A 15,482-nucleotide genomic window follows, 5' to 3' on the forward strand; every position below is an offset into this window, starting at 1 on the left:
ACTTTCTGTGGCTTCTCACCCTCCACTCGAACTGCTGGAATTTAATCTTGTTTTGCCTTAATTTTATTTAGCTAAAAAATTGATAAATCATCAGAACAGAATGGACTTTAGGAAACTAAAATCAGCAGAGGCTCTCAGGATAGCTGAATCTTCCCTTCTCTTCCTCTGCCACTGCAACACATGGCCCTTTCAGGCAGGCTGAGCTTCCTCTGCTCAATCCATCTGGTCTCAGGGACCAGCTCTAAAGGCTGCTGCAAAACATAGGTTCAGTAAGGAAATACCTTCTGAGCTGCGTTTTGTCAGGGCCAGCTGAATAAATTTGTTCTCACACCAGTGCTACTCCCTCTGCTTAAACCCTTTTCCTTCTTTATTATGTTACCCTGCCCTTTCTGTAGTGCCAAGCAGCCATTCCTGCTCCCCTGCCTGCTGTACCTGCTGCCTCTCTCCAGTCTGAGCCTGATTTTTCTCTCTCAGGATGGGCCCCTCTTCCCTCCTGGGCTGCCACTGGCCCTGCTGCACACTGTGCTCCTCCTGCAGTGTGGCAAACAGATTGCTTACCACCAACTGACTGATGTCCTGCTAGTCCCTGAGCTATGACAGCCCCAGCCAACCCCTACCCTCCCAGTTTAACTGCTGATTTTGATGTCATATGGTGTGGAATATCACTCTGCTCAGCTGGGGTCGTCCCCTCCCAACTTCTTGTGTGTCCCCAGCCTATTTGCTGGCAGGGCAGTGTGAGAAACAGAAAGCCCTTGACACTGCACAAGCACTGCTCAGCAATGACTGAAATGTCCCTCTGTTATCATCCCTGTTTTCATCAGAAATCCAAAGCACAGATTATACAAGCTGCTATGAAGTACACTAACTCTCTCCCAGCCAACAGCAGCATATTTTTAGAGGACAAGAGGGAGAGAACAAGGGCTGCTCCTTGTTTTCTAGCAATCCTCTTGACAGAAAACTCCCAATTTTGACACTGCTTTAAGGGAGAGTCCACAGGCTCCAGCACAGTATTTTTCTCTCCTATGGGTTGATTTCTTGTTTTCAAGGACTTGGACAATCCCTCCTCTGCTTTCACTTCCACCTTCCTACCAAAGCCCACAGTAGCACAGGTATGAGCAACACTAGAGACTCTCACTAGAGATACCTGGTACAGCAAAGATGCCTTGCTACATAAGCATGATTTGAGTGTCCTTCTGGGCCTAAAGCATTTAAATTCAAAGAGAATTCAAACATTTCTCTCCTCTGACAGCTGCCCTTCCTGTATAGAGAGGAACAGACTATCTATTTAAATACTTTCTGGAAAACCCCAGTTCCAGATTTCTATAGAGAGCTCTGACTAAAGATCCAAGTCCTTTCCCCACCTTCTCACATCTTCAATATAGGAAGCACTTGAATTCAAATTTTCTAAGGTATTTCTGCTTTCTGTGGAGGAGACTTCAAGCTCCTAAACTGGATGTAGAAGGTTCTCCCTCTGACTGAGTACCTAATGAGAAGTGAGGGCTGAGATATGCAAGAAAAATTACTTCAATAACCGTAACTAAAAGTATACTGATTGGGGTCTACTGGTTCCTTCTAAGAGAAGGAGGAAAACTGCCTGAGAGAGGAGGAAATGAGGGTGTGGAGGCAAGTCATGGCAAGTGCAGCAAAGCACAAAGGGATTAGTGTATCATTTCCTGCTATGTGCTGCACAAAGCAAGACAAACTCAACAATGACAGATGATAAAAAAAAAATTATGTGAATTTCCACATCTGAAGCAACTGGAGAGATGTCAGGGAGATATTCTGGACTTAGGATAAGCCACGGCTGGATGTGTTAATCAGCTGGGCTGGGGACTGCAGCAGCAGTGTGGGGTGGTGCCTTCAGTGGGACAGCAAAGTACCTTGTGTGAGGGTGGCAACAGCTTCCACTGCCAGGACTGAGCCTGACTCACACCCCTGTGATGGGACTTGGCCAGGAAACCAAACTCCTCTGCAGCAGTGGGCAGCTCCTGGGGCCTGGCAGACAGGAAAAGTGTCCTGACCCAAAAGCCTTGTGAGGGCCACCAGCAGTGTATGAATTTTAGGAGATCTACTGCAGTAGGGAACAAAACAACTCACATTTGTATGAGATGGGTACAGATCTTGCCTGGCCCGTGTTGGTGATTCAGGGATGCTGCTCAGCCACTCTGCAACACGAGCCTCAGCATCCAGCAGCTCCTCCAGCTTGCTCAAAGTCTCTGCTGCTTAGAGGGTCCTAGAAAGAAATGAGATTTCCTGTTCTGTCATGTAAAGAAGACACTGGCTCCAAATCAGGAAACGTGTTAAAGAAATTCACCATCGGAAGAACTGTCACTATGCAGCTGCTAGAACAAGTCTCTAATTTTGCCTTAAAAGGTAAATAAACTAAATCTTCTCTAAGAACTGCTGGTCTCAGGACCGGAGGTGGAAGTTCTCAGATGAAGCCTGGAATCTGAGTCTGGATTATATCCAGATGTCAGGATCACACCCACTCCCTCGGAAAATTCAGATCTCAATATAGACAAGGGTTTATGCATGGGGAGGGGGAATTGTTTTTCTGGCTTGCCCTCTCTGACACTGACAGGATGGGAAAAAATTAGGAATATGCACAGTCCTGACTTCAGAAGTGGGCAAAAGGGATTAGATGTTGCTAATTATGGTGCAGTTACAGCCTTTCATTTGAACAGGCTGAATGCAGAAGGGCTCTGACCTTTGCTTTTCTGCTAAGTATCTAAATGCTCTCTTCAAAGCATAAATTTCATGAAAATTCTATGAAAGGAGCTACCTGCAGACAAATGCAAGGGCAGATGAATGCTACAGAAATGTTCTGTTTCCAGGAGTACTGGGGAAAACATGCTTGAGAGAAGAGGGTGGGAGGGAAGTATTCAAGGTAACTTACTACATGGTAAACCAGCAACATGGAAAGAGACCATCTTCAGCAGCAACTCTTCAGAGACATCTGCAGACATTAACTTGGTCTTGTGGCAGGGGATTTTCTCCCGTTTCAATTTCACTGCGGGAAGCACTTTCTGTGGCTTCTCACCCTCCACTCGAACTGCTGGAATTTAATCTTGTTTTGCCTTAATTTTATTTAGCTAAAAAATTGATAAATCATCAGAACAGAATGGACTTTAGGAAACTAAAATCAGCAGAGGCTCTCAGGATAGCTGAATCTTCCCTTCTCTTCCTCTGCCACTGCAACACATGGCCCTTTCAGGCAGGCTGAGCTTCCTCTGCTCAATCCATCTGGTCTCAGGGACCAGCTCTAAAGGCTGCTGCAAAACATAGGTTCAGTAAGGAAATACCTTCTGAGCTGCGTTTTGTCAGGGCCAGCTGAATAAATTTGTTCTCACACCAGTGCTACTCCCTCTGCTTAAACCCTTTTCCTTCTTTATTATGTTACCCTGCCCTTTCTGTAGTGCCAAGCAGCCATTCCTGCTCCCCTGCCTGCTGTACCTGCTGCCTCTCTCCAGTCTGAGCCTGATTTTTCTCTCTCAGGATGGGCCCCTCTTCCCTCCTGGGCTGCCACTGTGCTCCTCCTGCAGTGTGGCAAACAGCATTTGTTTCTCCTGAGCCCTGTTGGATGGCAGTAATACACTGCCACAATTAACATCCTTAAACACCGTTTAATTAATCCACTGAATCCCTAAGAAATTTTAATTAACGGCAGCTTTATTAGTATTTACTTCACCTTCAACACATAAGCTCAGCAGTATTTCCAAAGGGAGGAAGGACACGGGCAGAGCAGCTGACAAGACACCCTTTTCCTGACTTTTCCCTGCTCTGTTGCTCCCAGAGCTCCATCCAGCTCCGACAAGGACAGCTCCTTCAGCACCCTCCAAGATGAGGGTCAAGTTAACGCAACTCCTGTCATGTACAAGGTTAAATAAATCCACCAAAATCAAGCTTCAAAAGAAGTGTTGTTGCAGTGTTTGATGAACAGCACAGACTGGAGGGGGGTGTGACAGGAAAGCTGAGAGTTCTGCTGTATTTGGTGATCTCCATATCGTAGCCAAGGTCGCTGGCTCTCAGCTGCCAGCCTTGAATGGTGTTTGTGTAAAAAGCAGATTCTCTTCAGGCTTCACGTGCACTGCTGACCACAAACCCACCAGGCTGAATTCCAGCAACCAAGCAGACACAGGCACTTCATCCCCCAGCCCTACACCATGGCAAGGTGCTGCTGTTCAGATTAGCAGGATAAAGGAGGATTATCAGATTTCTGAGGGAGCTAACCTGCTGTGGCAGGTGTCCAGGCAGACAAGCTCTGCAGCCTCTTGCAGCAGATTTGTGCTCATTTGCACAACACCTTTCTCTGGTGCCTCTTACAACAAAACACATGTTCCCTCTGAGCTAAGTGTCATGGACAATTGGTAAGGGAAAAATAGGAGGAGAAAGAAAAATGCTTTCAACATACTATAAATCAAGCTTATGGGACTTGATTTCTGTTCCTAAAACTGCAATTAACTCCAGGAGTGATCCCTGAGGCCCAGACACATGAACTGTGCTCTAAGGACACCTGTCAGGTTAGAATGCTGTGATGTTCCCTCCATCTTCAGAATAACTGATGTGATACAAAACTTCAGGGTAGAGAGTCAAATGTTGATGTTCCAGGGAACAGTAATCTGAAACACAGATCAGGTGTCTTTAAACTTATTATTTTGCTAAATACTTCAGGTATGTAACACTAGCCAAAACACAGTTGTGGGGGGTGGGGGAAAAAACAAAAATAAATTCTTAATGAGCAACTGAACTAATAATTCAAAAAACTATCCTGGTACTACCAAATGATCAGGACTCCTGCTATCATAACTGAGAGGCTGAGGTCAAATACCACTGCCCTACTTTAATAATTTATCCACTGAACAAATTAAAACTAGCACATATCTGGTTCAATGACACCAATTGTGCATTACTCTGACAAATACTGAGTTAAGATCTGAGCATTGAGACTTCTTATATAACACTGTCTTAAATTTCTAAAAAGCAAGAAGAGAACTGTGCTTAAAACACATCTACTAAAACCCAAATCCCACACCCCACCTTGTCAAACCCCAGATAACTTTTCCAGGGCTTTGTAAGCAGTATGTGAGGGCAGAAATCTGTCCCATTTCCTGCCTCAGAGCTTAGTGACACACTGGAGCTGACATCAAATCTGACATTTGACTATGAGGTTTTCCTCCTAACCAACTTACTCAGATCCCAAAGTTTACAAACTCCATGCAACATCCTCAAACAAGTCAGTGGTGAATAAAAGAGGGTCAGGCAAATACCTCGCTGGTTATCCCCCAGATTAAAAGATTAATCTGCAATACCTAAATGCTAACCAACACTTTTAGAAGTATTTTTAATAGCCAAATTTGTGTTCAGCAGCCACAGTCCTACACAGGCTTTGTATTTCTCTAGTCATGCTGTGTGAACACCTTCTAGTAACGACACAACGTGACTTCATGCAAGGCAAGAGCCAGGAGTGACCTTTAAGAAAGCTCTCCTCCAAACTCCACACCTGTTACAAAACCCACTCCTGCCCCAAAGCGCCCAAGACAGCTCTTGGCTCTCTACCCAAATCCTGTCTTCCGTGAAATTGTTTCACAAGATGAGGGGGAAAAAAATGCGTTGTCGTTTTTCCTTCTCCATTCCTTCCACACTTGAGCAGCCAGCCCTTACAGGAAATAGCACTGCTGTGGTTTGAATGGCCACACGCATAAGGAGAACTCCTTTCACCATTACCCTCCCCACCAAATACTCTCGTAAGCGAACAAGCTTTAATGTCCATTGCAAACCAGAGAATGAAAGGTTCTATTTTACTTGTTGCTGTTGCTCTTCCCTTCAAAACCCGGCAAAAACGCAATGGTGAAAGCCTGAGCATCACCTACAGAGGAGCTGTTAGACTGATACCAGCTGTAGGAAAAGTGAGAGCAGCTCAGGATCCCACCACAAACCCAGCAAAAACGCAATGGTGAAAGTCTGAGGAGCTGTCACCTAGAGGAGCTGTTAGACTGATACCAGCTGTAGGAAAAGTGAGAGCAGCTCAGGATCCCACCACCACCACCCGAGCCCCGGGCACGGCTCTGCAGGGAGTCACAGGGGCGTTCAGGAACAGGACACCGAGACGCGGCCGGGCAGCGCTGGATTCCCCAGCGCAGCCGAGTCAGAGCTCGCCTTTTCCCAGGAACAGGCAATGGGGTGACGCCGAGTCTCCTGTCCTGGGGGCGAGGGAGCCCAAACCTCCTGGGAAACAGGCACTGCACAGCCTGGGGCTCTGGGAATCCCAGAGCAGCGCTCCCACAGTACCCAAGCCCCGTCCGTACCCGGACAGCGCTGCGGGAGCGGCTCAGTCTCCCGCACACCCTCACAGCGATCCCATTCCCCCATGGCGCCGACACCCGCTCCAGCCCTCACGACCCCCGGGGGTCGGGACACCTTCAGCCCCTCACGACCCCCGGGGGTCGGGACGCCTCCAGCCCCTCACAACCCCCGGGGGTCGGGACGGCTCCAGCCCTCATGACCTCCGGGGATCGGGACGCCTGCAGCCCCTCACAACCCCCGGGGGTCGGGACGCCTCCAGCCCTCACGACCGCCGGGGGTCGGGACGCCTCCAGCCCTCACGACCGCCGGGGGTCGGGACGCCTGCAGCCCCTCACAACCCCCTGCGCCTCTCCCCGTGCTGGGGGCGCCGCCAGTCCCTCACAACCCCCGGGAGTCTCTCCCTGTCCTCGGGACGCTCCCGCTATCTCACGACTGTCCCAAGTCCCTCACAATTCCCCAGAGCGGCCGGGAGCCGCCCCCGGTCCCTCCCCGCGCCTGCGCGGCACCACCGCGCCTGCGCCGCGCCCCCGGGACTATAAAGGCGGCAGTGCCGGAGCGCAGCGCGGTGTCGCCTCCCCGTCGCCGGTGTCGCTTTGCCGTCACCTCCGGTGTCCCGTCCGATAGCGAGGATGGAGGCGGTGGTGCGGCGCTGCCCGTTCCTGGCCCGTGTGTCCCAGGCGTTCCTGCAGAAGGCCGGGCCGTCGCTGCTGCTGTACGCCCAGCACTGCCCGCGCATGATGGAGGCGGCCCCGCCGGCCGCCCGCGCCCTCGCCACGTCCGCCGCCCGCGGGCAGCAGGCGGAGGAGGAGACCCCCGCGGGCCGCCGCGGTGAGTACGGCCGGGGAGCGGGCCGAGGGTCCCCGAGGGGGAAATGTGACACAGACACTGCGTGTCACGGGGGGAAACTTCTGGAATAGGCAGCCCCGAGGCAGGGGTTGCTCAATCCTTGAAATGTCCGCGGTACGGAAATTTGTGGCCGCGGTGTGAATCAGGGACCGGCCTGCTGGGGCGGCCTGCGGCGAGCCCCGGGTGCGGATCCGCGATCCTGCGTCTCGGGGTTTCTCACGGTACGGTGGCCCTTCACGCCGCCCTTGGGGAATATTCCTTAGGGAATTCTGTCCCGGGAGCTCAGGGCAAAGAGCTGAGGCTGGCAGTGGAGGAAGCTGCATGGCTGAAAAATCTCTGAAGTCCTTGAAAGAAGGTCACAGAATCACAAGTTAGAAAAGACGTCCGAGGTCGAGTCCAGCCTCTGACTGAACACTGCCGTGTCAGCTAAACCATGGCACTTAATGCCATATCCAGTCTTTCCTTAAATATTCCCATTGGGAGGGAAAGAGAGGTATTTTTGCCCCTCAAAGGGTACAGTGCTAGATCTAGCATCTTAAATCAGACGTCCCTTGGGTGTTACTGGGATTTTGCGCTTGTATAAATAAAATGTGACTGCTAATTTAAATAGTTCTGAATGGGTCCTGCCAAATTAGTTGCAAAAGTAATGGATCAAAAAACAGAAGTTAGTGTATTAAAATGATGAAGCTGACATGTTTTCCCTTCTCTGTCCCCATCTCAGAGGCCAAGAATGTCAAAGTGGCCCAGCAGAATGCAGATGGAACCCAGCTTCCTGCTGGCCACCCACCTGCCAGTGCTAGCCAGAGTACAGCTAGCAAATGCCCGTTCCTGGCAGCCCAGATGAGCCACAAGAAGAGCAATGTTTTCTGCAAAGCCAGCCTGGAACTGCAGGAGGATGTGCAGGAAGTGCAGGCTGACAGGAAAGGTACGTTCTCTGTGCACTGAAGCAGGGATTCCTCCCGAGAGCTTCTGGTGCCTGCCTTGCATCTGGAGCGTGCCAGGTCTGACAGGCACCTCTGAAGTGATGCAGCTGGGACTATGGGAGACTGCAGGGAAAAGCTGCTGGAGAATGTAGGTGTTAATGACACACCTGTGACGTTGTGCAGGGCTTCCCTGGGTGATTCTGATGTGGAAATGCCATGAGCTGTATTTTGATGTGCTGGTTGGCTCTAGATGTGTGAGTCAAGCTGTTACACTTTCACCCAAGCAGATGTTTAGATCTCAAGAGAGCTTTGCCAGGGTGCTGCTTTAGACAAAAGTTTTATATCCAAAATGCAGCAAAGTGTCAAGACACCAGGCAAGTACCACCACAAATCCAAGCTTGAAAGCAGGCAAATGGTTTTGGGGTGGTTTTTTGGTGTTTGTGGAATTAAAGGATGTTGGCTGGCTTGCAGTGGTAGTGTGGAAGGGCTGTCCTTCAAAGGAAGGAACTTTTCAGCAGTGTCAGTAAAGCCTTGCTGCCTGTCTCACAAGGCTTATTTTACTTTCCTGCTTGCTTTCTGTGGCATAGTTTTTTTTTTTTTAAATCTGTGCTAACAGAACAAAAAGGAAGCAGCTGACTAGAACTGTGCCTTCAGTTAGGTGTGTACCAGTTCTTTCAGATGAGTGCTGTAGCTGCATAGTGTGATTCTCTGAGTCATGATGAACCAAATACATTACAAGGAAATTGCCTGTTGTACTGTGATTGATTAGCAAGGCTAATCCTTCTGTCTTGTCAAAGGCAAATTTGTAAGCAAATAGAATAGTTCATCCTAGCAGGATCAACATGAGGTTTTGGGCATGTCCTTCCCAAAGATTGAAATGTTGGCTTTACTTAAAATGTTTGCTTTGCTGAATACAACTTACTTCACTCTGTTTCAAACCAAACAAACTCACTGGAATTTATTACGATATCTGTAGGTACAGAATTTGCCAAAATACCAAGTACTTCCACAGTGAGAAAGATTGAGACTGAGGGAGCAGAGCAGAGTGGCTTGCTGGAGAAGTTTAAGGACATTATGCTGAAGCAAAAACCGGAAAGTGTCTCTCATCTGCTTCAGGACAACTTGCCAAAATGTAAGAATGTCTGGCAAAACCCCCAGAGGCCCGGTCTGTTGTGATTATTTCCTGCGTGCTGAAGTCTCTTGTCTCCTTTCAGCTGTGTCCACCTTCCAGTATGATCAGTTCTTTGAGAAGAAGATCGATGAGAAGAAGAAGGATCACACCTACCGAGTGTTCAAGACCGTGAACCGGAAGGCGCAGATCTTCCCCATGGCAGACGACTACAGCGACTCCCTGATCACCAAGAAGGAGGTGTCTGTCTGGTGCAGCAATGACTACCTGGGCATGAGCCGCCACCCTCGTGTCTGTGGGGCTGTCATGTGAGTGGTGCTGTGTTCTTCAGAGGTGTTTTCAGGCTGTGTTTTGTTGGAGGGCTTCTGAAAAACTGATTTCTGTACTGAGGGGCATAAGCTGCTTCCGATGTGATTCTTGGTGTGCATTAAGATTACACTCATTTCTTAAGTGGTCACTTGGTGTTCAGATCCAGGGCTGCACTGTGTGTATTGGTCACTGGTTGTGCTCCTTGGATGTTCCTTAAAAGCCCCAGAGGTTACCAGATAAACTGGATGGTATATTGCAGCTGTGCTTGGTCACTGATACCTGACCTTACAGGACTCCCAAGTGTGCAGGTTGCTCAAAGACCCAACACCTGCTTTTTGCTGCCAGTTCTTTTTTAAAACAGTCCTGATTATGTACAGGAATGTTTTCAGCAATGATCCTTTTCTGTGTGTGCCACAGCAAAGCTAATGCCTCTCTTGGGCCTTCTTTAGGGAAACACTGAAACAACATGGTGCTGGAGCAGGAGGCACCAGAAACATATCAGGAACAAGTAAATTTCATGTCGACTTGGAAAAAGAACTAGCTGATCTTCATGGAAAAGATGCAGCACTGTTGTTCTCATCTTGCTTTGTAGCCAACGACTCCACTCTCTTCACTCTGGCTAAAATGCTGCCAGGTAAGATCTCAAACTGCACCTCTGTTGCTACAAAAACACAGCCTTGCCCCAAGCTGTTTGGAGTATGTTTTGCAAACAGCTGTCCAAAGTGAGAATTCACCCTAATCCATGGGCCAGAGTATGGTTTGCTGGTTTTAATACCATATTCAAGTTATATTCAGTACAAATGACAATATCAACCTGCTGAGATTGAGATCTATGAGCTGGGAACTGCTGGAGGAATTAGACAAGCTGAGTCTTCTATTCCTGTGTTTAAACTCTACCTGAAAATGAGACAGCGGGAATTTAGCATCCTCCTACTGGAAGGGGTGAACTTCTCTCTCACTTCAGAAGTTAGGAGAGTTAGATAACTATTTTCTGAAGCTCTCATTTGAGTTAGTGTGAACGCCTAGCCTCAAATATTATTATTGCTTCATGATCTGTAACTTGTTCTTTTGATCAAGAGCATTACTTTCAAGAACAAGCTACCCTTGTTTCCTGAACTCTTCCCATACATAATGCAATGCTAGGAATCAGTTAATGCTTTCTATACTTAAAATGTAACTGGGCTGTAACCTGTTTCCCCAGGTTGTGAGATCTACTCTGATTCTGGAAACCATGCCTCCATGATCCAGGGGATCTGTAACAGCAGGGTGCCAAAACATATATTTCGCCATAATGATGTCAACCATCTCAGAGAGCTGTTGCAAAAGTCTGATCCATCCACCCCTAAGATTGTTGCATTTGAAACTGTTCACTCAATGGATGGTAAGATGACATCAAGGCCTCCTCTCTGCTTCTGGGGCAATTACTCCTCAAATCATCTGTGTTTTAGGTCTCAAAGTGTTCAGTGCTATAGGGGTTGTGTAGGGGTACTTCTGGGGTTTATCCAGTTGAACAGACAATCCTAAACTGCCAGTCACTGCTTTGGTTCCTAGGTGCTGTTTGTCCTCTGGAAGAGCTGTGTGATGTGGCCCACGAGCACGGGGCCATCACCTTTGTGGATGAAGTGCACGCTGTGGGGCTGTATGGAGCCCGAGGAGGTGGGATAGGAGACCGGGATGGAGTCATGCACAAGATGGACATCATCTCTGGAACGCTCGGTACGCACTGCCTGGCACTCCTGCAGGAGCTGAGGCACCAAAGCTGCTGAGCAGCCAAATTCAGTGGGTTAGCTCAAAATCAGTCCAGTCAAATGAACTTGTTAAGGGCTGCTGGGGCCTAGGATTTTTCAGAAAGTCCAAGGGATTTAAGTGTGCCCCACAGTTTGAAAAGCTTCTGTTAAGCTACTTACTCTGCCTTAGAAATAGTTATGGTAGCTTTGTATGGGGTTTTCTTTTAAGCAAGCTAGCAAAAAGTCCTCCAAGTAGCATGTTATACAACTCAAGAAGAAATTCAGGTGAGCATGCTAGTAGAGCAATTCTCTATATTTAGTAGTACTTGGTTCCTTTATGTGAAATGGAGTGCTCCTAATCTAGAAACCTGAGATGGGGAGTTATGTAAAGAGATTTGGCAAGTACTGAAGCAACTGCTATTATCTGAGTAGAATGCAGGCTCAGGAGTAAGTTTACTGCTGTAATTTGGAAGGTTGTTTAAACACCTTTCAAAACATAAATAAAATTTACTAGCCAAGTTTTTTCCCTTTGGAACTTAAAGTCCTGGTTTACAGCCTAATAGGAACAGAAGTGTTCACCAGACACCCTAGTTCTGTCTGTGCTGTGTTCTGCACTCCAAACATTTGGAAAGGAGGGCTGGTATCAACTGCACAATCACAGTAACAGCCTTCTGTGCTCCTTAGGATCACAGGCTATTTCTAGCATCTCTGAAACAGATTATTTTAAATCTGCTGAGAGACTTAGTGTTGATTGCTTGGGGTCACTGTTCAAGTCCTTGCTTGATTATTGAGCTTGGAAGGTCTTCCCCAAAATCAAAATTTGTGTATTTGATAGAGTCATGAACTGTCCTTGCTGTGCAGCAGCTAGATCCACGTTACCAAGATTGGCTTAAAAACAAAGCTGTACCATGTGCTGAGTAAATACAAGATTACTGAGGGGGGGCTGGAACACGCCATTACGTGTGTGGTCAGAATAACCCATTCCTCCGAGCAAAAAGCTCCAATCCTTCACATCATTCCAATAGGTGGAAAAAATAAGTTCAGTCAGTTACCTTTTTATTTTTTTTTTCCTTCAGGCAAAGCATTTGGCTGCGTGGGAGGCTACATCTCCAGCACCAGCTCTCTGGTGGACACGGTGCGCTCGTACGCGGCCGGGTTCATCTTCACCACGTCGCTGCCGCCCATGCTGCTGGCCGGGGCGCTGGAGTCCGTGCGGACGCTCAAGAGCGCCGAGGGGCAGGCGCTGCGCCGCCAGCACCAGCGCAACGTCCAGCTCATGAGGCAGATGCTGATGGACGCGGGGCTGCCCGTGGTGCACTGCCCCAGCCACATCATTCCCATCAGGGTGAGCACCCGGGCTACTGTTGGCTGTGGTGCCCGTTTGACCGCCCGTGAGCACGCTGTACCGTCAGGTGTTAGTGACTGCCTTCACAAAGTTCAAACTCGCCCTGTTGCTCAGTGGTGATTGCCAGGAGTCTGGCTTAAGTCTGGTGTAAATATAAAATAGGGGGAGAAAGACTGGCTTTCATACACTAACAGTATACAAGAAATGAGGAAACTGCTAACAAGCTAAAAGATGTGGGTTGTAAACAGCTACCTGCCTAGGCTGCAGCAGTGCTCTTAATGCCCAAACTTAGTCTTTTTCTGGCCTACCAGCCCTATTGGATTCTTACGGCTTGCTAAGTTGGGCTGACGTTTTACCAGCTCTCATTCTTTTGGTTGCTCTTGTAACGTAAAATTTTGAACTTCAGGTTGCAGATGCTGCTAAAAACACAGAGATCTGTGACAAGCTGATGAGCCAGCACAGCATCTATGTCCAAGCCATCAACTACCCAACAGTTCCCCGTGGAGAGGAGCTGCTCCGAATTGCCCCCACACCTCACCACACCCCCCAGATGATGAGTTATTTTATCGGTGAGTGGACTCCTGCAGCAGTGCACTGCAGATCCTGCCTGTCTGTGCAGTCTTTGTACTAAAGATGAGACTGGGAAGTACTTAAGTTTTAGATGTCATGAGCTGGACAGTGTCTTTCCACGCTGCAGCACATGCTGCAAATTTCCCTGCTTGGAGTGTGAGATGTGAAGGCCAGTGCACGGTGACAGAAGGTGCAAGGCCAGTGCAGACCTGTACCCAGCCAGGGCTCTGCTCATGCATTGTCCAAACCAATCTTCACATGTTACATGGATTCCAAACTCAGCTGTCCTCAGCTGAGCTGTTAACTTGTCTTAAATGTGGATCTGTTCAGAGAAAGTAGATCCTTCTTGATCCTGTCAGGAGAGTGATATGAGGATAGCTGAGGCTTAGTTGCAGCCCAGTTGTTTCAAGAGGTAGATTGAGCAGGGATAATAGGATTTCACTCTGACACACTTGTTAGGAGAATAAATTTGCTGACATTTCTGCTGCTTCTCTAAAGCTTTGATCTTAATAAACTTTTCTTAACAGAAAAACTGCTGGCTACGTGGAAGGATGTTGGTCTGGAGCTGAAACCACACTCCTCAGCTGAATGCAACTTCTGTAGACGACCCCTGCACTTTGAAGTGATGAGTGAACGAGAACGAGCCTACTTCAGTGGCATGAGCAAACTAGTATCTGTCAGTGCATGAGAGTAACAGTGTTAGTTGTTGTCCAGCTCTAGCATTGAGTCAGTAGCATTTTTTAATTGCTCAAGTATTTTAATTGTAGCTGAGGCACTACGCTCTGAAAATAAATTTCAAGAGCCATGATGCCCCTGTTGTGTTTGTGTGCTTGTCTGTGTCTCTTCCATAAGGGGAATTGATGTGTTGGGGGGATGGCATTTGATGGAATAAAACAGTGCCCCTCAGCTGAACTGCTGCCTGTCCAATGACTGTGCCCACAGAACTTCAGTAGTGCTTCCTGCACAGGGTTTACTTATTATGAAAAGAGAAAAGAGCTTCTCTGGCCCATCTTCCTGCAAGCCTTTGAAAGCATGCAGATATAGTTCTACATGCCCACGAATACTTCAGCACCTTGAGCAGTGCTGTATACAAGCAGCACCTCCCATGTTTTGAGAGGTAGGCATTTGGAAGGGGTTGTGCTAGATGCTGTCTCCCTCTGCTACCCTCTTCTTCCTTTATAGTTTGTGCACAAGCATTCACTGCACTGAGGGGAAAGGTGCTAATGGCATCAACTAAGTGGTATTTTCTGACTACCTGGCAGAAAACCAAGGTGGTGGTGTAGGGGCTGGAGGCTGGAGAAGGGAGGTGTGTTCACCAGTGTAGGTGGGCTCTGGCTCTGCAGGTCCCCATGGGCTGCTGTAAAAACTGGCAGCAAGCAATAGAATAGTTCAGGTCTCTGAGAGAAGTCATTGTGGGAGAGCATCAGTACTGCCTTTGCACCCCCTCTGAAACCTTAGCAGTTGGGTGTAACAGGCCTATCTTATTTAATGCTTTGGTAAATAGCAAAGGCCTGCTTTGACAGGGAGAAGTAAATTCTCTGAGTGAGCACATGTACTCAGAGGTCAGTATTGGCATGAAGTCAGGAAGAGCACTGAACTGCTCCTTGTGGGTGCAGGCACAGCCAGAGACTGCTGCAGAGGTTTTCACTGGCTCTGAACAGCCACTCTCCCCCCGGGCCTCTTGTTTTTTGGCTGTAAGGAGCCAACCTGGCACTTCCCCCTGCTGGCACACTCATGTGTGCCGTGAGGCTGCCTCCCACTAGGGATCTGTTATAGTATCACAAATACACACGTGTGGGGTGGAGATAGAGTCCCAAATTAAAGCAAAATCATCAGCTCCATCAGCTGGAAGTCACCAGTTGTTTAAGCATGTCCTGAAGCACCCTGCCTTTCTCAGAAGAGTTTTCGTAAGATATTTTTATAAAACATTTCCAAGCAGTTAAGCTACTTTGAAAAAGCCCCCCCTGCTGCCTCTGCCACATGCAGGTGGGCTGTAGGAGGGAGGATGTGATGCCAGCCAGCCAAGGGGCTGCTGCTGCCTCTGCCACGTGCAGGTGGGCTGTAGGAGGGAGGATGTGACCCCCTGGCCTTGCCATGGACCATTTGTGGCCCAAGACTCAATGCATACGCATCTGTTATAGAGCTCTTCCCATCATCTTTTAGGTTATATTACTACATTAACTGGACACATGAAATAACAAGGCACAGCTCCTCCATCAGCCTCTCCCAAGGACTTTGTCCCCTGCACCATGACATGCCAACAATGTCATTGCAAACTCTGGCAACAATCAGGGAACAGCTGAGTGTGTGTGGGAGATAACACGTTGACT

General features: G+C 48.4%; 2 protein-coding genes across 2 annotated transcripts in view; one reads left to right on the forward strand and one right to left on the reverse strand.

Moving 5' to 3' along the window:
• The window catches only part of POC1A (POC1 centriolar protein A), a 76,715-nt gene extending 70,895 nt beyond the window's left edge, over window positions 1–5,820 (reverse strand). Inside the window, exons 1-2 of the mRNA XM_039734302.1 lie at window positions 2,897–5,820; window positions 2,098–2,233 (exon numbers count right to left, since the gene is read on the reverse strand). The gene's annotated coding sequence lies outside the window, so the exon portion shown is untranslated. The remainder of the gene's footprint in view (window positions 1–2,097; window positions 2,234–2,896) is intronic.
• A 1,023-nt stretch (window positions 5,821–6,843) lies between these two features.
• ALAS1 (5'-aminolevulinate synthase 1) lies at window positions 6,844–13,977 on the forward strand. Its single transcript, XM_039695290.1, has 10 exons — window positions 6,844–7,131; window positions 7,871–8,074; window positions 9,049–9,204; window positions 9,287–9,509; window positions 9,960–10,144; window positions 10,712–10,891; window positions 11,062–11,226; window positions 12,314–12,582; window positions 12,989–13,151; window positions 13,680–13,977. The coding sequence occupies exons 1-10, from the start codon at window positions 6,933–6,935 to the stop codon at window positions 13,838–13,840; spliced, it is 1,905 nt and encodes a 634-aa protein (XP_039551224.1). The 5' UTR covers window positions 6,844–6,932; the 3' UTR covers window positions 13,841–13,977.
• Window positions 13,978–15,482: the final 1,505 nt, after the last annotated feature.

Source organism: Passer montanus, unplaced genomic scaffold (assembly GCF_014805655.1).
Source record: "Passer montanus isolate IOZ18808 unplaced genomic scaffold, ASM1480565v1 scaffold9, whole genome shotgun sequence".
Lineage (NCBI taxonomy): Eukaryota > Metazoa > Chordata > Aves > Passeriformes > Passeridae > Passer > Passer montanus.

Excerpts from the sequence above, each read along its gene's own strand:
- ALAS1 (XM_039695290.1), top strand. The coding sequence starts at position 6,933 with ATGGAGGCGGTGGTGCGGCGCTGCCCGTTCCTGGCCCGTGTGTCCCAG. Across the intron at positions 9,510-9,959 it reads CGTGTCTGTGGGGCTGTCAT|GGAAACACTGAAACAACATG; the intron begins GTGAGTGGTGCT and ends GGCCTTCTTTAG. Across the intron at positions 12,583-12,988 it reads GCCACATCATTCCCATCAGG|GTTGCAGATGCTGCTAAAAA; the intron begins GTGAGCACCCGG and ends TTTGAACTTCAG.